Source organism: Carcharhinus amblyrhynchos, chromosome 4 (assembly GCF_965287045.1).
Source record: "Carcharhinus amblyrhynchos chromosome 4, sCarAmb.v2.hapA, whole genome shotgun sequence".
Lineage (NCBI taxonomy): Eukaryota > Metazoa > Chordata > Chondrichthyes > Carcharhiniformes > Carcharhinidae > Carcharhinus > Carcharhinus amblyrhynchos.
Window position 1 is genome coordinate 61,625,450 of NC_137327.1, and position 21,135 is coordinate 61,646,584.

The window sequence follows — 21,135 nt, forward strand, 5'->3', positions numbered from 1 at the left end:
CCTCCAGGGCCAAAATATCCTTGCACAGGTGCGGCGCCCAAAACTGCACACAGTACTCCAGCTGCGGCCTCACCAATGCCCTATACAGCTGCAGCAAGACCTCCCTACTTTTATATTCAATCCCCCTCGCATAATCATAAGATTAGAAGTGGGGATTGAAGAGTTCAGTTCCATTTTCAATTCCTCAAGTACCACAGAGGTTGATAACACAAGTGAGAACCAAGCTGAATATAGAAAGTTAGAAGGGAAGTGAAAAAGGAAATGAAAGGCAGGGGATATAGGAGGAGACTGGAAACTAACTTAAAAGAGAATCCAAAAGGGGTTATATGGGCATATAAATAGTGAAAAGGTAGTTAGAAGAAAGTTGGGAGTGATTAAGGATCAAAAAGTGGTCTGTGCATGGAGGCAAAGGGCATAACTGTGGTACTAAATGAGTACTTGACATCATTTTTTACAAGGGAGGAGGTTCTGCCAAAGTCATAGCGAAGGAGGAGCAAGTTGAGATACTGGATGGGTTAGATATTGATAGAGGAGGTTTTAGAAAGACTGGCTGTACTTTAAGTTGATAAGCCACCGGATCAGATAGATTGCATCTGAGAACATTGAGGGAAGTAAGTGCAGAAATTACAGTGGCACTGGTCATCATTTTCCAATTCTTGTTTGACAAGGGGTTGGTACCAGAGGACTGGAGAATTACAAATGTCACATCCTTGTTCAAAAAACGGTGTAAGGATAAACAGCACTACAGTCAGTCGGTTTAACCTCAGCAGTAGTAAAGCTGTTAGACTGGGACAAAATTAACAGTCATTTGGATAAGGATGGACTAAGGTTACTGAGAGGTTGATGAAGATAATGTGGTGAATGTGGTGTGGTGAATAAGATGTGGTGAACACTGTCAATGTCACAACCACAGTATATGGCAATTATCTTGATGTGGGATTTTTAAATTTTGTTTACTCATTATCATTCATGGGAAATGGGTATTGCTGGCTGGCCAGCATTTATTGCTGATTCCTAATAGTTGAGAATCAACCACATTGCTGTGAGTCTGGAGTCAGGCCAGGCCGGGTAAGGATGGCAGATTTCCTTCCTTAATGGACATTGGTGAACCAGATTGGTTTTCCAACAATTGACAATGGTTTCATGGTCATCAGTAGATTCTTAATTCCAGATTTTATTTTTAATTGAATTCAAATTCCACCATCAGCCTTAGTGGGACTCAAACCTGAGTCCCCAGAACATTAGCTGAATTCTGGATTAATAGTCTGGTGATAATACTATTAGGCTATCACCTCCTCCTAGTTAAACATATAACATTGATTGTCCAAAAAATATAGAAAACTGGAACACTTTGGAGAGAGAACTACCTATTGGTTAGTAGCACTGAGGAAGTGTCTTACTAGAAGAATCATAAAATAGAAACATAGATCCCTGCAGTGCATAAGGAGGCCATTTGGCCCATCAAGCCTGAACTGACAACTGACACCCAAGCTCTATACACGTAACCCCATGTATTTACCCTGTTAGTTCCCCTGACACTAAGGGGCAATTTTGCATGGCCAATCAGCCTAACATATCTTTGGAGTGTGGGAGGGAACCAGAGCACCCGGACGAAACCCACACAGACAAAGGGAGAATGTACAAACTCCACTCAGACAGTGACATGAGGTTCGAATTGAACCCAGGTCCCAGGTGCTCTGACGCGGCAGTGCTAACCACTGTGCCATAGTGTGGCCCAGCTTGAACCTTGCACCACAGCCATTCATTATAAGTAACAAACATGCAGTTCCAAAAGGAATTTGATAAAGTGCCACACATTAGAATTATCAGCATTGAAGCTTGTGGAATCAAATGAACAGTGATAGCATGGACTCAAAGTTGGTTGAGTAGTTAGGATCTGGAATGCACTGCCAGAGAATGTGATAGAGGTTGATTAAATCATGGCCTCAGAAAGGAATTGGATAAGGAGTTGAAGAAAAAGCATTTTAGAATTACAGGGAAGCAGTGGGACTAGCTGCGTTCCTCTTGCAGATTGTCAGCACAGACTCAATAGGTCTTCTGTGCTGTAACCATTCTGATTCTATGAATCAATCTACACATGTGCATTAAGACACAGCCAACATTCAGGTGTGGGTTGATAAGTAGCAAGGACACTCATACCAGACTAGTGCCAGGCAATAACCATCTCCAACAAAAGAGAATGCAGCCATCTCCCACTGATATTCAATGATATTGCCATCACTGAATCCCCCACTGGGAGTTACAATTGACCAGAAACATAACTGGACTAACCATATAAATACTACTAACTGCTTATATGTGTTCTTTATTCAAGTTATAATTTGCTCTTATTTAATTTTACCCTTTTGATAGTACTTCCATATTCATGAAATTCCCCCCACTCCATGCTCAAAACCTCCTGCCCATTGAAGGGGCTGAGTTACTTCACCCCGATTTTCTCTATATCTTTCAATGTGGGGCAATAGAGTTCAAAATTCTTTTAAATATTAGAGGAAAGCAGAATTAACATTTTCAATCTTATATGACTGACTGCCATTGGTTTGACTTTCTCCAACACCCTTCAACTTGAAAATGCTTAGTGCTGTAATTTTTTGTTTGTGTGAGCTGATGGTGGCAGGACCAGGACAGTGGTGCATCTGACACCTTAGTGATGTGGTGTAAATTGACCAGTAAATTCTCGAGATTCACAGCTCACAACATTATCTCTCAGTCCTCAAATTTGCTGTCTGATTTGCACATTAGTAACAGAGTACACAGAAGAAAAGTGTGGAACCTGTGGCGGCATTTGGACACTGAACATCCAAATGAACATCTGTATGAAACATAATGTTTTGCCCCAAGTTAGAGCATGGTGGCACAGTAGTTAGCACTGCTGCCTCACAGAACTAGGGACCCAGGTTCAATTCCCAGCTTGAATGACTGTCTGCGCAGTCTGCAGATTCTCCTTTGTGTCTGTGTGGGTTTCCTCCAGGTGCTCTGGTTTCCTCCCACAGTCCGAACGATGTGCTTGTTAGGTGGATCGGCCATGCTAAATATTCCTTCAGTATACCCAAACAGATGCCAGAATGTGGCGACTAGGAGATTTTCACAGTAACTTCATTGCAGTATTAATGTAAGCCTACTTGTGACACTAGTAAATAAGCTTAAATCTTTCGGACTGTGGGAGGAAACCAGAGCACCTGGAGGAAACCCACGCAGACACAAGGGAGAATCTTGTACTTGTACTGCATCATTGTGATATTTTTCCATCCTGTGAGTTTATTGAGAGATGGACAATTTATGTGTCATCCATGGCACAGCTGTGGCAATCTCACCTGAGTCAGTGGGGACATGGGTTCATATCCCACTCGAGGGACTTGAGTACAAAATCCAGGCTGACACTCCAGTGCAGTGCTGAGGGACTGCTGCACTGTCAGAGGTGCTGATTTTCATCTTAGTGAAACCAGAGTCTTGCCTTAGCTAGCATTCCTCTTTCAACAAAAACAATTGCTGGTGATGTATCATCTGGTGTTGAGTCTTTGTTGTAACTTGGCTGTAGTTTCTCAAACTTAACAACAGGAGCAATGTTCAAATAAAATTATGAATGAGGATAAAGTGCTTGGAACCCCTTGAGAATGTGATAAAGTGTTACATAAATTCCAATCTCTCTTTAATTAGGATGCTGTTGGACAATTGCAGTTGTTTTCAAATTTCTCCAATCCAGGATTTCTGTCTCAAGTATAGGATTTTTTTTCTCTCTCTCCAACCCAGAGTCTGTTTCCTGCAGTCTAGTGCCGGTATCTCACTCTGCCTGCCTGCCTTTTTCTCAGTCTGTCCTTTTCTGTGTCGTCTGTGTGTGTGTCTGTTTCTATCTGTCTCGTCTGTGTGTTTCTTTCTTTCTGTCTATCTCTCTGTATGTCACTCACTGCCAATCGCTGATGCTTTCTTTCTCTTGGTTTGTTTTTTTCTTTCTGTTTCCTCGCCCCTTCTACTCCACAGGACCTCTCTCTAGTACAGAGGATATTTGGCAGTGTCACAGGAGTTAATATGTATTCCGCACCGCCCATGCTTTCGAGAATGTGTCATTTACTGTCGGTCATGTGATCGTCTTCTTCCGAGCCGGTCATACGAGGAGCTAATCGTGACTGCTGCATTCCTGAGGTCGTCCGGGTTGTGGTTGTTGGTCTTTTGGTCTCAGTCTTCCGCCTGCTAGACAGCGATGTGGTGGGCTTTGCTGTTTCTCTGTGGCGTTCAAGGGTACTTCATCTCAGATGAAGTCCTGTCCTTGCCGGGTCTGGTCAACAAGCTCAATTTTCGACAGTGGTCCGGGTACCTACAGGCATCTTCAGGCAAACATCTACATTACTGGTAAGTGAATGGTACAGGAGCCCGGGCTGCTGGATGTCCTTACCGTGACACCGGGGACAGGCTAAAGCTAGTTGGCTTCCTGGACGATCAGTGAGTGAAGATCTGGTTTACGTCATTGATCAGATAGGAAGAATAGGCGCGATAGGCAAACGTAACTGCTTGTGAAAACTAAACCCTACCATACTCTGAGGAAGAAATAAACATCTCAAAGCTAAAATCCCTCAACCGTATCTCCGCCTCTTGCCCCCTTCCTCATTTTCTCCTTCCAGTTTGTTTGTGGTATGATGTACATTGGATTAGGTTTCTGTGTGATAGGGAAGTCGGAGAATTCTAGAATTATCCCAAATGGGGAAGTCTGGTTGAATGTTTGAGAAGATTTTAGCTTGAGTATTGCTGTAATGTGATAGCGTTTATATTGTGGAGATGCTGGCGTTGGACTGGGGTAGCCACTGTAAGTAGTCTTACAACACCACGTTAAATTCCAATAGGTTTATTTGGTAGCACGAGCTTTCAGAGCGCTGCTCCTTCATCAGGTGAGTGCCTGCGAAAGCTCGTGCTAACAAATAAACATGTTGGACTTTAATCTGATGTTGTGAGACTACTTACAGCGTTTATATTGTTCAGTAATTACAGTGATTAAAACCCCAGTTAAATTTTAAGTAAATTTATACCAAGTCTGGAAATTTTCAGTGGACTCCTTGCCTCAATTGATTTTTATTTGGAGAGAGCTGGACATTCTCACTATCCTGAATGTGAAGGAGTGCTTCCTGACATTATCCCTGAACACCTTGACTCTAATTTAAGTATATATACTTAATTCTGGACTTTGTCACAAGAGGAAATAGTTCCACTCTATGCTTAAATTCTTTAATCATTTCAAACATGTCAATTGGATCACTGTTTAATCTTTTTTATTCAGCAGTCTTACTGGCTTTGCAGTATTGGTTTTGTGTGTCTCAGGAAATGACACTGCTGCTGGAGAGGATAATATCTAATCACAATGTTTCAGGCATCACAACTATGTGGGACAAGTATGATGGACCAAGATAGTCTTTCTCTGCCTGACATTCTTGCACATTCCCATTTTAAGGAAGAGGTGGGGGGAGAAACTCTTGTTATTAAACATAACTGAAGTGAGAATTTTGCAATCTCCAATTTAAACAGTTGACTCAGTTTCATTGGCTGCTAGGGGAAGAAAGTTCCAAACTATCTCCCTCTGCGTGTAGAAGTGTTTCCAAATTTCACTCCTCAAAGATTTTGGACTATGTTCTGTGGTCCTTGACTGTGCCTTCCTCCCTCCCTTCCTTTTGAACACCTCAATTGAGTCTCCTTTTAGCCATCTCTCTAAGGAGAATTCTCCAATCTATCCCCCTAACTGAAGTTTCTCATCCGTGGAACCGTTCTTGTAAACCTGTTCTGCACTCTCAAATGTGTTCACATCTTCCAATAGGGTGGCACCGAGAACTATCACAGTATTCCAGCTGCGGTCCAACTAGTGTCTTGTGTAAATTCAAAACATCCTTGCTCTTGTACTCTATGCCCCTATTACTAAAGCCCAGGATATTACCTGCTTTATTAACTGCTCTCTCCACTAGTCATGCCATCTTCAATGTTCAGCTACGTACAAAGAAATAGTTGGAAACCATTTAGTACTTCCACAGTCCCGGGATGTCCCAAAGCACTTTATAGAAGTACTTTTTAAGTGAAAGCAGACAATTCTGGAAATACTCAGTGGGTCAGGGCAGCACTGTTCAACAGATATGATGAAAGTGTTCAACCTGAACTATTACCCCTGTTTCTCATTTCACCAGTGCGACCTATCCCACTGAGTATTTCCAGCATTTTTGTTTATATTTTAGATTTCAGTATTTTGCTTAGAGAAGTTTGTCACTGTTGCGATGTAGGAAAAGTGGCAGCCAGTTTTCACAGGTGATAATGAGCATTTGATCTGTGGTTGAGGGATATATAAATATTGGCAGGACACCGAAGATAACACCTGCTCTTCAGAATGTACCACAGGATTATTCACATTTACCTGAAGGAAGACATGGTCTCAGTTTAACATCTCATTGACAAATGGCACCTTTGATAATGCCACACTTCCTTGGTACTGCATTGGGGTGTCAGTCCAGATTTTCTACTCCAGACTCTGGAGCAGAATTGGAAGCTGTAACTTTCTGACTTGGACAAGTGTGCTACCAACTGAGCTATGACTGGAACTTAAAGGGTTAATGAGAATAGCTTAGGATCATAGGTTTGGAACTACTGCCAGAAACTGAATCTGAGGTGATTGAGAGAAAGGGCAGCGAATGGGATAATATGTTGCACATTCAGACATGTCATTACTACCAGTTTAAACCAGCTACTCTCAAACTGCATTTTACAAAGCAAATAGCTGACTCTAGCAGATTAGGAAAGCTGACTACTGAGTTGACAGGTGGGACAATGATAGAGCTGCAATACATCAGCCCTTGCTTAAGGGGAATTAGTCAGAGTTCCTGTTCCTGATCACTGCAAGACCCGTCATTCAGCCCCTGGGGTCTGCTGTACTATTTGATTAGATCAGGACTAATCTGCACCATAACTCTGTTTATTCAGCATTGTTCTACATCCTTTCACAGTTACGTAGGTGTGTGTAGCTGGTGAAGAAAGAAAATTAACTAAAATCTAAAAAAGGGATGGTATTTTTCACACTTGACCTCCATTTTTTAGATCATATCCACCCCTCATTCAGCATAGTTGCTGAGTGTAGCTATGCCGACCAAGATGGCCACAGGAAGTCACATGACAATCTCATTAATCAAGACAGCCAAGGATCAGCTGTGCAGCCTTATCAGATTATATAAGCAGAGTGCTGAGGTGTACTAAGAGAGGATAGCTGAGGAAGGTGTGGGTTATTTGCTGTGTGTTTTGTGGGTAATAAAGCATGACTTGGAACTTGACTAAGGATTGTATGAGAGCCATGTTAGTAACTTTTCTGCTTTCCTGACTATGATCCTGTCTATGTTCTCTCATGTGGGTTAATTAATAAGTTGTTTATTACTTGGACATTAGGGTATCCACCTTGTGTGTCAGAATTGTGCCTGTATCATTGTTTGATCCCTTGGGACATCATAGGCCTACTGTTTGTCTCACCAAGTGCATGTTGGTGGTTATTCTTCCTGTGAGTATTAATTAACTATTTCTACCTGCTTTCCTTGTCCCTATATTGCTTTGCTGTTCTTTCCTTCCTTCAGTTAAATGGCTATTTTTAGTCTGTTATGGTTAGTTGTTAATACTGCCTGTACAAAACAAAAATGGGTGGGCTATGCCTAATCAGTGACCCTAGCCTGAGGAATGCTGCAATCCAGTCAGTGAAAAATGCATTTTTCCAATCCTGTCACAATTGCTTTCCATTCTCCATATTTGAGGAGAAGCAATAAATGGGGCCTGATTTTTTTTTTTAAAGATAGTTCTATGCAGAGTTGATGAAAGGTTGAGGTGAGATACTGGCTTGTAAGCTGAGAGCTTGAGTAGCAGAGCTGGTAGGTTTTTGGGTATGGCCTGTGTGCAACAGCTGGAGACCAAGCAGGCAAGTTTCCTATGTGTTCCCCAGGCTTGGGTTGCAGTCCTGTGGATTCAGTTTCCAGCACTGGCATCACTCCAGCTTTAGGTTCTCTTAGCCACAACCCAGTGAGAGGCTCTGACAGCATTGAATCTTGCTGAGTTGTCTGTGATTCACTTTGAAAACAATGTCAGGCAGCTTCCTCATTTTTAAAACCTTCTATGATCCATTAAGTTGAAGTTTTAAGTGACTTTTATGAACCATTTCATATTTGGGTATAGGTGTTGGGTTAGTGGGGTTTTTAATTTTTATTTTACTAGCTACTACATGTTTTGCATAACAATTGCAGCAACATTGCCAAAATACTTCATGGTCTCTAAAGCACTTTGGGATGTCTGAGGTTGTGAAAGTAGAAATGTATCTGCAAGTAACTTTAGAAACTTTTTATGGGATGTAGGCATTACTGGCAAAACTGACATTTACTGCTGGTGAGGTGTCTGTGAAGGACAAAAGATACTGTTAATTAGCCAGCTCCCAGATTTTGATTTGGTGACAGTGGAGGAATGGTGCTATTTGTTCATGGGTTGCAGGTGTTACATTAATTGCCTGGGGCCATTTAAGAGTTGCTGTGAATCTGGAGTCACATGTATGCCAGACCAGGTTAAGATAACAGATTTTCTTCAAAGAACATTTGTGAACCAGATGGGTTTGTATGACAATTGACAGTGGTTTCATGGTCATTTTTAGACTTGTAATTCAAGACTTTTATTGAATTTTAATTCCTCAGGTTCCTAGAGCATTACCCTAGCCTAATGACAATACCAGTATGCTACTGCCTCCCTGTAAGTACCTACAGATGCTGCCTGACCTGCTGACCACTTCCAAATCAGGATGGTGACTGAATTGGAAGGGAATATCCAAGTGGTAGTGATAAATTTACTGGTGGTGTTCTTGGTGGTAGAAATTGCAGGTTTGGAAGTTGCTGTCTAAGGAGCCTTTGAGTTGCTGCAATACATCTTCTGCGCCACTGGTGAAAGCAGTGAATATTTGAGTTGGTGCATGTCAGCAAAACAGTGGGCTGTTTTGTCTTGGATGGTGTTGAGCTTCTTGAGTTTTGCTGGAGGGTATTCCATTACAGTCCTGATTTGTGCATTTTAGATGGTGGATAGGCTTTGGGGAGTTGGGATGAGTTAATCGCAGCAGGATTCCTAGACTCTGATCTGCTCTAGTAGCTATGGTGTTTTTAAAACTCATTTATGGGACATGGGTGTTGCTGGCTGGCCAACATTTATTGCCCGTTCCTTGTTGCCCTTGATGGTGATGGTGAGCTACCTTTTAGAATCACTGCAGTCCCTGTGCTGTGGATTGATTCACAATGCCATTGGGGAGGGAATCCCAGGATTCTGACGAAGTGACTGAAAGAATGGCAATATATTTTCAGATGGTGAATGGCTTGGAGGGGAGCTTGCAGGTGATGGTGTTCCTATGCATCAGCTGCCCTCTTCCTTCCAGATGGAAGTGGTTGTGGGTTTGGAAGGTGCTGTCTAAGGATCTTTGGTGAATTGCTGCAGTGCATCTTGTAGATATAGTGGATGTGGTGTCAATCAAGTGGGCTGCTTTATCCTGGATGGTGTCAAGCTTTTTGAGTGTTGGAGCTGCACTCATCCAGTCAAGTAGGGAGCATTCTATCATATTCCTGACTTCTGCCTTGTAGATGGTGGACAGGCTTGCGGGAGTCAGGAAATGAATTGGGCAGCACGTAGCACAGTGGTTAGCACTGCTGCTTCACAGCTCCAGGGTCCTGGGTTTGTTTCCCAGCTCGGGTGACTGCAAACGCCACACAGACATTCTCCTCATGTCTGTTGGTTTCCTCCCACAGCCCAAAGATGTGCAGGTTAGGTTGATTGACCATGCTAAAAAATTGCCCCTTTATCCAGGGATGCATAAGTTAGAGGGATTAGTGGGTGTAATATGTAGGGCCTGAATGGGATTGTTCAGTGCATACTTGATGGGCTGAAGGGCCTCTTTCTGCACTGTAGGGTTCTATGATTATTCACTACAGTATTTCTAGTTTCTGACCTACTCTTGGAGCCACTGTTTGTGGTGAGTCCAGTTGAGTTTCTGGTCAATGGTAACACAAGGATGTTGATAGTGGGGTAATTCTTTGATGGTAACACCATTGAATGTTAAGGGGCAGTGGTTTAAAATGTCTCTTTGCTGATGTTTATTGCCTGGCATTTTGTGTGGCATGAATGTGACTTGCCATCTCATATTGTCTGGATCTTGTTGCATTTGAATGTGGACTGCTTCATTATCTAAGGAATTGTGTTCATGTCATTAGCTCATTTCAGTCTTTGATCAATAGTAACACCCAGATGTTAGTGATGGGGGGAATTCAATGATGGTAATGGAATTGAATGTCAAGGGGAGAAGATGAGATATTCTCTTGCTGGTGATTGTCATTGCTTGGTGTGACAATTACTTGCTGCTGTTCAGGTTGTTTTATTGAAGCGGTCTGTACCTGCATATCTGCAGAGTTGTGAATGATATGAACTGTGCAACCAAAAGAAGCATAATGGAAGGAAGATCATAGTCAGAGGTCTAAGCACCAAAAAATGTCCTTCTGCCCATCACATCTGCACTAGTCAAAGACAAACCACTGTTATTCTAATCCCATTTTCCAGCAATTGGTCATAGTCTTGTATGCCTTGGCATGGTAAGTGCACCTCTAAATACTTCTGAAATGTTGAGGGTATCTGCCTCCACCACCCTTTCAGGCAGTGAGTTTGACTCCCACCATCCTTTGGGCAAAAAAGATTTTCCTCACATCCCCTTTCAACCTCCTGCCCCTTAACTTAATTTAAATCTATGCCCACTTGTCACTGATTCTCCCATGGGGGGAAAAAAAATTCTTCCTGTCTATGCCCTCAAAATTTTGTACATCTCAATCATGTTCCCCTACTGTCAATTTCTTCTGTACTAAGGAAAACCACCACAATTTATTCAATTTCTCTCATAACTAAAATTCTCCAGCCCAGGCAACATCCTGGTAAATCTCCTCTGCACCCTTTCCAGTGCTGACTGTCCCTCCATAATGTGGATTCCAGAATGTTGCACAATATTGTGACCTAACCAATGTTTTAGACAGTTCAGGCATAAACTCTATGCCTTGGCTAATAAAGGCAAGTATACCATGTGCCTTAACCATTTTATCCACCTATCCTGCTACCTTAAGGGACTAGTGTAAATACATGCCAAAGTCCCCCTGATCCTTGGTGCTTCCCAGGATCCTGCTGTTCATCATGCATCCCCTTGTCTTGTTTGTCCTGTGCAAGTGAATCACCTTTTAGTCATCGGATTGAATTCCATTTGTCATTGATCAGCCCATCTATATCCTCCTGTAAACTAAGACTATCCTCCTTGCTATTTACCATCCTACCAGTTTTTGTATGATCCATGATCTTACTAAGCAACCCTCCTACATTCAAATCTAAATAATTTACATAAACCACAAACAGCAAGGACCCCAACATTGATCCCTGCAGGACCCCACTGGACACAGTCTTCCAGTCAGGGAAAAAAAACCTTCACTGTCTCCACCCTCGTCCTGCAACTCAGCCAATTCTGGATCAAATCTGTTAAATTTCTTTGGATCCTTTGAGCTTTGCTATCAGTCTCCCATGTGGGACTTGTCAAAAGACTTACTGAAGTCCCAAAAAAAACACCTCAATGTCTACTGGTCTCCTCTTTGAAAAAATTTAGTCAAGTTGATCAGACATGAACTTCCCTTAACAAGAACAGTCAGCATAGTTTTGTTTAACTCCTGTCTCTCCAAATGCCAATTAATTCTGTTTCTCAGAATTGCTCCCAATAGTTTCCCCACCACTGAGGTTAGACTGACTGGTCTGTAGATTCCTGATTCATCCTTTCTCCCTCCTTAAATAATATTACCTGTCCTCCAGTCGGCTGGCACCCCTACTGTGGCCAAAAAGGAATTGAAAGTTATTCCAGCACCCCTGCTATTTCCTTCCTTGCCTAGCTTAACAGTCTGGGATTCATTTTGCCCAGCCCTGGGGATTGATCTACTTTTAAGCCTGCCAGATCAATCAAAACCACCTCTGTTTAATTTATTTAATTATATCACAGTCCTTCTCCCTGATTTCTATACCAACATCTTTCTCACTAATGATAGAGAAGAATGGTTGAACGTGGGGATGAGCAGACACCCAGATCCTCCAATGTTGCACCAGACACTCCAGTAGAGGAGGTGGAAATGTGGAGAACCGCTCTAGGGAGTGAGATGCCTCTCCAGTTGCATGAGGTTGGATTTTACTCCTCCAACAATTGGTTTGAAGGCGAGGGGACTAGTTAAATCTAGCAAATGGCCAGTCCATCACCCATTTGCCCCAACACAATTATAACAGCAGCAGGGATGACTTTGAATGGCTCACCTGCTGGTGGGCCAATTGAGGCTCCCAAATGAACAATTAATTCACAACAAAAGACTTGCCCCTATTGTGGCAGGAGAGGTCCATGCTAAGTGGCCAGCCCAGCAGGTTTCTCTGTGGTGGGCTCAATGGGATCCTGGGCCCACTAAAGGCACCCCTCTACCCTCTAAGATGCCCCCTCAAATCTCAGCCCTTGCCTTGGTCTTCCAGCCTGGCAACCAGTGAGACACCCAAACCTATGATCTAGTACTGCACACCTCTAGTACTGAGAGCTATGGGCCTCAGATTGCTGAGAGCTCTTCGAGGTGGGATTTCCTGGTCCAGAAGGTAATAGTTCTGCCACTCATAGCTGTGGGGGTGTGGTTATTGGTTGGGAGCAGGTATGCCTCTTGGCAGGCTCGTGGCAAATGTTTTAGCTAGTGGGCACAATGTCCAGTGCCTTATTCCATTTGCAATGAAATTGCAATTGGAGTAGACACCTGCAGAGGACAATGCCAAGAATCCACCTCTTAAGATTCCTCAGTGACAAAGGTCAGCAGTATGCACCTTCAAATGCCAACTACAAAGAAAATTACAGCACAGGAACAGGCCCTTCAGCCCTCCAAGCCTGCACTGACCATGCTACCTGAGTTAACTAAAACCCCCTACCTTTCTGGGGAACATGTCCCCCTATTCCCATCCTATTCATGTATTTGTCCAGATGCCCCTTAAAACTCACCATGTCTGCTTCCACTACCTCCCCCAGCAATGAGTTCCAGCCACCCACCCACCACCCTCTTTTTTTTTTTAAAAAAAATCTGCCTTGCACATCTTTAAACCTTGCCCCTTGCACCTTAACCTATGCCCACAGTAATTGACTCTTCCACCTGTACCCAAACTATAAACTGCCATCACTCTCCATTAATCACTGCTCATACCTAACACCCACTAATGCCACAAGCCTCTAAACCCATCATGAGAGCCATACCAATCAAACATACCTCAGACGCTCACCAAAAAACTTCCATCTTGAGACAAGGCAGCCACAATCTGAGGCAACAAGAACAAACTGGTGTGGGAGACAGGAGTTCATCTGCTTTATCCTGCAGAGGAGATTGATCCCATTGCTGACTGGGACAAACTCAATAGCTCTTCCTGCTGCTGCCCCCCCGTCCCCCGTCCCCCGTCCCCCGTCCCCCGTCCCCCGTCCCCCGTCCCCGCAGGTGTGAGTGAGTATCAATCTCCTACCTCAAATTCCAGCAACAAATGCCCATTAGATAAGAAAATCTTCTGTCTTTACCTGGTCTGGTCTACATGTGACTCCAGATCCATGACACCATGGTTGACTCTTAAAAATATCCTCTGTTCAAGGGCAATTAGATTTTGGTCCAGTCAGCAGTAGTGGACAAGGGAATGTTTTTGAATGTGATTTATATGGACTTAACAAAGTTCCACATGAAAGCCTTGTTAGTTAAAGTTGGAATTAGAGATTGGCTTAGTTGAAGTAGACTGTATATGGATAGTGGGCATCAAAATGCTAATTGAGTGGGACTAATGGTGTCCCATAATGTTGGGATCTCAACTGTTCACTATTAATGACTTTAATGATGGGATGGAGAGCCACTTATCCAAATTTGCTGATGGTACAAAGATGAGTGGTATTATGTTAATGGAAGTGTAACATTACAAAGATGTTAGGTTAAGTGAGTGGGCAAAACTCTGGCAATGGATGTCAATGTAGGCAAATAGCCTAAAATGAGAGAAGCAGGTACTTTTTTAAATGGTAAAGCCAGGAACAGTGAAGGTCTGAAGAGGCTTGGGGGATCCTTGGTGGCACAGTGGTTAACATTGCTGCCTTGGAGCTAAGGACCCAGGTTCAATTCTGGCCTCAGGTCAATGTCTGTGTGGAGTTTGCATGTTCTCTCTGTGTCTGCATGGGTTTCCTTTGGGTGCTCTGTTTTCCTCCTACACTCCAAAGATGTGCAGGTTAGCCATGCTAAATTGCCCCTTAATGTCCCCTTAGGGGGACTAGCAAGGTAAATACATGGGGTTATGGGAATTGGGCTCAGGTGGGGTTGATGTTGGTGCAGACTCAATGGGCCAAAGGGCCCCCTTCTGCACTATAGGGATTCTATGATCCTGGTACGTAAATGACTGAAATGTTATGAACAGGTTTAGAAAATAATCTAAGAGACTTGTATTGCAATGACCTATGTATCAACTGAATGTATGAGATGGGTTCAAGTGAAGGGGAATTTAGAAATCAAAAGAAACAAGTCGTGACCACAGAGCAGTGCCTGGTTTTATGGTAAAGATAAGCAGAGGCGTGACAGGAAAAGAATATAAAGTTTAACAGTAATAGTGCATCAGTGAATAAGGCCAAATCAAGGGTAAATGCTTAAATTGTTATAAAATTAAAAGCACTTTATTTGATTGCAATAAGCATCTGTAGAAAGATAAACAAATTAATGGCACAAATAGAGAGAAATAGGTTTGATCTGGTAGCCATTAGAGACATGGCTGTATGGTCACCAAACTTGGGACTAAATTTCCAGAATTATTTTAAAGGAGCAGAATAAATCAATGTGACCAAGAGGGTAGACTTGACAATAAAGGATGATAAAAGGGCAGTCATTGCTCGAAGAACAGGAAGTAAAGTCAATGTGGGCAGAGGGAAGAAGTAACAAAGGTCAGAAAAGATTAGTGGGGTAGTTTTAAGCCAACTAACAATTGTACAGTTGGACATTGCATTAAGCAAGAAATCAGAGCTCATATTAAAGGCAATGCAATGTGGGGGACTTTAATGAACAAGCGTAAAGAACAGCTGAGGAGCAGGCCTGTGCTGAATATGACACCTTTCTAAACTAAGACCTTTTGCCTTGTACAGTCTGTATCTCTATTCCCTGCCTAATCATATGTGAAGATGCCTATTAAACATTGCTCTTCTATCTGCTTCTACCTCCTCTGCAACACATCCCAGGCACTTACCACTTCGTGTAAAAAAAAAACCTTGTCTCGCATCTCCTTTTACCTTAAGCATGTGTCTCATTGTAATTGAAATTTCTACCCTGGGAAAGAGATGCCATCAATCCATGCCTTTCATTTTGTTAACTTCTCAGGTGCCCCCTCAGCCTCCAACATTCAAGTGAAAACAAACCAAGTTTGTCCAATCACTAGCTAATACCCTCCAAACCAGGCAACATCCTGGTAAACCTTTTCTGTACCTTCTCCAAAGCATCTACATTCTTCTGGTAGTACGGCAACTAGGACTATGTGCAATATTCCAAATGTGGTCGAACTAAAGTTTTTTTTATACAGCTGCAACATGACATGCTAATTTTTGTGCTCTTGTGCCCTGACTGACGAAAGCAAGCATGCCATACGCCTTCCAGACCACCTTATCCACTTGTGTTGCCACTTTCAGGGAACTGTGGACCTATACACCTAGAATGCTCTGTTAATGCCTCTGAGGGTTTTGTCATTTACTGTTTACTCCCCTCCTGCAATAGACCTTCCAAAATGCATCACCTCACGTTTGTCCAGATTAAATTCCATCTGTCACTTTTCTGCCCAAGTCACCAGCTTCTCTATATTCTGCTATATCCTCTAGCAATCCTCCTCACTATCTGCAGCTCCCCCAATCTTTGTGTCATCTGAAACCTACAAATTAGACCACCTACATTCTCCTCAAATCATTTATACAAACAGGGTTCCCAGCACTGATCCTGTAGAACACCATTAGCCATAGATCTCCAGTCAGAAAACACCTTCCACTGATACTGTCTTCTATGACCAAGCCAGTTCTGTTTCCATTTTATCAGCTCACTGCAGATCCCATGTGACTTCACCTTCTGTATCAGCCTGCCATGAAGGACCTTGTCAAAGGCCCTCCTAAAGTCCATGCAGACTTTACCCTCAAACATGCACTGTCCCACCCTCATCAATCATCTTTGCAACTTCCTCAAAAAACCCAATCTCATTTGAGACATGATCTCCCCTGCACAAAACCATGCTGCCTATTGCTAATATTTTTCCAAATGAGTAAACCCTGTCCATAAGAATTTTCTTTGACAATTTGACAATTTCCCAACCACTAACATAAGGCTCAGTCTTCTAATTTCCCAAATTATCCCTGTTACCCCCCTTAAACAAGGGAACAACGTGGGCTCTTCTCATCCTCCTGTGACTAAAGAAGATACAAAGATTTTGTACAAGGCCCCAGCAATTTCCTCCCTCGGTATTCTGGGATGGATCCCATCAGGTCCTGGGAACTTGTCTACCTTAATGCTTTTCAAAACACCCAACACCACCTTTTTTAGTTTGATATTCTGGGGCATGTCAACAATACTGATGCAAAGCATTTGTTAGGGACCTCACCCGCTTCTACCGGCACAATGAATAAATTCCCTCTTGTCCTTGAGTGGACCTATCCTTTCCCTAGCTATCCTCTTGCTCCTTTTATACGTATAAAACAGCTTGGGATTTTCCTTTAATCCTGTTTGCCAAGGACATTTCATGATGCCTTTTAGTTCTCCTAACTCCTTGTTTAAGGTCTTTAACTTAAAGTAATTTAGAATTATTGTCACTGTAATCTTCATGTAGACTGTACAAATCAAATGGGCAAATGTATTTTGGAGAAAGGATGCAACACATTAAAAGCTTTCTTAAAACAAATTTTTTAAAAAATCTTGTGTAATAAGGCTGGATGGTTTTGTGATCTCATTGTAAGGGATCTTGAGACTTGTCAGAATGTGGCAGTGAGCTGGAACAGGTAATTTTATACTGAATGTCCTGGTTGATTGCACATTTTTCTAAAGCAACGTGACCACTGCTCAATGGTCAGAGTATTTCAGGCCTGTAAAGCTCAGGTAATGTTTCTTTTTATTTTGTCCAGATGACCATTATTCATGTCTGAGCTTAGGCAGCAGAGTTGGTCTGCCCTGCAGCTGTGAAAAGTATCACAGCTGAGCTGTCCAAGCACAGAATCCCTACAGTGTAGAAAGAGCCCATTCAGCCCAGAGTCTGCACCAAATCTCTGAATGAGCACCCTACCCAGGCCCTGTCCCTGTAACCCAGTGCTTTTACTGTGGCTAATGTATCTAACCTGTACATTTTGGAGTGTGGGAGGAAACTGGGACATCTGGAGGAAACCAGTGTCACCTGAGGCTGGAATCAAATCCTGATCGCGGGGCGGGCGGGGGCGCGCGGGGGCGGGGGGCGCGGGGGGGGGGCGCGGGGGGGCAGTTTAGATCAGAGTTGAGGAGGAACTTCTTCACTCGAAGGGTGGTGAGTCTCTGGAATTCTCTGCCCATTGAAGTGGTGGCAGCTACCTCACTGAATATATTTAAGTCACAGGTAGGTAGATTTGATAGACAAGGGAATTAAGGGTTATGGGGAGAAAGTGGGAAAGTGGAACTGATCCACTTCAGATCAGCCATGATGTTATTGAATGGCAGGGCAGGCTTGAGGGCTAGGTGGCCTACTCCTATTTCTTATGTTCTTACTGTTTTTCAGCCTTCCTCAGTCTCTGACATTTTGTATTTAGTTTTCTTTCTCATTCTACAATAAGGGGGGAAGGAACTTCGAGAAAGTTGTGGATGTTAATTCATCCTCTAATGATCAAGAGGATGGAGAACAGAAACATGCCTATCTAATGTGTATGAGAGAAGGCCATCAATGCCTTCTGTTGTTTTTGTTTTAGATTAGGAATCTGTGCAACAAATGGAGCCTGTGTCCCACTTTTCCCTGCCTCATTATAATAGTTGCCTTGTGTAGTTTATCATCAAGACTTGTGCTTCTGAATTGTTCCTTCTCCACTTCTCTGGCTTGATAAACCCTTGCAGCTCTCTGAGGTCAGTCCCTGTACCCACAAAGTCTCAGACAGCCCATCTTCCCATGGTTTCTCTGAAGCCTCCTGTGCAGCACAGTAACAGGTTTTCAAATGGGTAATATTGGTGTGTGGCTGTCCGCTGTGGACTCAAGTTCAGTTCTATCCTTTTGAACTTGTTTTGGAGAGAATCTTGCAGGAGCGAGGCTACTTTTTGGAATAATTTGAGGTATTAGACTAAGAATATGTTCATTTTATGCCAATAGACTAGTGTTGCTGTGGGTTCAAACCTGATTTCCACAGGAAAGAAAAGCATCCAGATTTTCAAATTGTGGTTGTGCTCTCAGGATGTGGGTGTTACTGGCAAGACTGATAACATGCATTGTTCATCCTTAATTTCCTTAAACAGTAATGGGCAATTACCATCTCCTGCATCCATGCAGTCCATGGTGTGTGGAGAGAGGGTATTCGAGGATCTTGACCCAAGGACAATGAAGCGACAACTGCGTCCATAGGGTACATGTCAGGATGGTATGGTGATGTGGATGGGAACTTGGAGGTGATGTATAACTCTGCTGCTGCTCTTCCTCTAAGAAGTAGAGGTTCCAGGGGAGGGAGATGCTACTGAAGTAACCTTGATGAATTGCTGTGGTTCATGATGTGGATACTGCAGCCAAAAAGGGCCAGTGATAGCAGGGTTGGGTAATGAGCCCCTGTGTGTCTCTAGGTGAAACATTGATAACCTTGTACTTGCATTTAACTGGATGTAGATTGGACTTTGGAATTCAATGTTTGTATCAGGCTTGTAATTACTGATCATGTGCATTCTAAGTACTGCACAGTGATGGGTCATAAGAACAACTTGACCTGCTTTTAAAGTCATTCTGATTGTGGCCAAAAGATAGTGAATATTATGCAAACTATTTTTGCAAGTTGCTGCCAATGGTGTGACTAGTCAGCAGTTTGTCTGAGTTGCAACACTATGAACATACCTTAAGAAATAGAAGCAGTTGTAGACCATATGAGCCTGCTCCACCATTCAATATGACATGGCTGATCTTGGACTAGAACTCTATTTTCTAGTCCCACTCTATATCCCTTGATTTCCCAAGAGACCAAAAATCTGTCTGTTTCATCCTAACTATGTTTGGCTCATCCACAACCTGCTGGGGTTTAGAATTTCAAAGATTCACAACTCTAAGTGAAGAAATTTCTTCTCTCAATATTACATCTGCTATCTCTAATCTTGAAACTGCACCTCTGTTAGAGATCCCTCAGCTAGGGGAAACAGCCTCTCAGTATCTACCCTGTTAAGCCTTTTCAGAATCTTGACTGTTTCAGCAAGATGATTACCTCTCATTCTTCTAAACTCCAGAGAATATGGACTCAATTTACTCAGCCTCTCATCGTAGGACAACCCTGTCATCTCAGGAACAAACCTAATGAACCTTTGCTGTTCTGCTTCTAATTCAAGTATATCTTCCTTTAAAATTGCATGCTGTGTTTGAGGTGTGTTCTCACTAAAGCCATGTAGAATTGTAACAAGACTTCCTACTTTTGTAACTCCAATCCCCTTGCAATAAAAGCCAGACTTGATGAAGGAATTCAAAATTCAGTGGGAACTCAGAGTAGATTGAGGAACTGTTCCCACTTGTGAAAGGATTGAAAACGAGATGGCACAGATTTAAAGTATTTGTCAAAAGAAGCAAAAGTGACATGAGAAACTACCACACTGCAAGTGGTTTGGGTGGGGAATGCACTGCCTGAGAGCAGGGTTGCAACAGATTCGATCAAGGCATTTAAGAGGGAATCGGATATCAAAATGAAGAATGTACAAGGTTGAGGAGCAGGGTGGAGGAATGGCACTAGGTAAGTAGCTCCTTCAGGAAGCCAGACATGCATGACAGGCTGAATGACCTTTTCTGTCCTGTAACTTGTTTCTGTGAACATGCCAGTTGCTTGCTTAATTGTTTGCTATGTGCTAACATGTTACTTGTGTGGGTCCATCCAAGTGTCTCTGAATTTCAATATTTACAAGTTTCATGCTTTTTTAAAAAAAGTTATTCTGGCTTTTCTGTTCTTATGATGAAACAATTTGAGGAGAGAGAAAGAGAGTTACTGTTTCAAGTCAAATATAACTTCCTCTGAAGAGTCATATTCAACTTGAAACATTAACTCTATTTCTTGCTCCACAGATCTGTTAGATAAATTACTGTCTGTGTAAATAATTAACATAAGGGAGAGATGGAGCCTCAGTGGAGCACATGCCAGAGTTAACCTGAATACGAGATGAGGAAGTGGCACTCTCAACTGACGAAGGAACAGTGCTCCGAAGCTAGTGGATTTTGCTACCAAATAAACCTGTTGGGCTTTAATTTGGTATTGTGAGACTTCTTACAGCATTTGTAAGGACAAGCTTTGACAAAGGGTCATCTGGATTCAACCTCAGCTCTTTTCTCTCCTTACAGATACTACCAGACCTGCTGAGATTTTCCAGCATTTTCTCATTTTGGTTTGATTCCAGCAGTAATTTTATCAATCTGGTATGAAGCTGTCATTCCCATTAACAGCCCCACTTGAGCAACATCTGTTGTGGTGTGCAGTGAAGTCCTGTGATGGAACAAAAACATGCCAGTTTGGCTTTCATGGATGCTACTGGTTGTTTCTTCATGCCATTTTGAAGATTTGAATAGCACATTCTGCCAATCCATTTGACATTGGGTGATAAGGTGCAGTTCTGATATGTTGGATATCATTGAGAGCACAAAATTCTAGAAATCACCACTAAGCTGTGCCATTATTGAAAATCGGGACTTCTGGTATTCAATGTATATTGAAGCTTTGTAAGTTCTTGATCATAGCCTGAGAAGTTGTGGAGACCATGAGGTCACTTCCAACCACTAGGGAATGTGTCCATCATAATTAAAAACATGGAACCCCTAAAGGGGCCTGCAGAGTCCATGTGCACA

At 42.6% G+C, this 21,135-nt stretch overlaps 1 protein-coding gene across 1 annotated transcript in view; it reads left to right on the plus strand.

The window, feature by feature from the left end:
* Positions 1 to 4,026: 4,026 nt before the first annotated feature.
* The window catches only part of LOC145342063 (lysosomal protective protein-like), a 42,599-nt gene continuing 25,490 nt past the window's right edge, over positions 4,027 to 21,135 (plus strand). Inside the window, exon 1 of the mRNA XM_080187263.1 lies at positions 4,027 to 4,368. Coding sequence (XP_080043389.1) covers positions 4,220 to 4,368 — 149 coding nt within the window. The 5' untranslated portion in view covers positions 4,027 to 4,219. The remainder of the gene's footprint in view (positions 4,369 to 21,135) is intronic.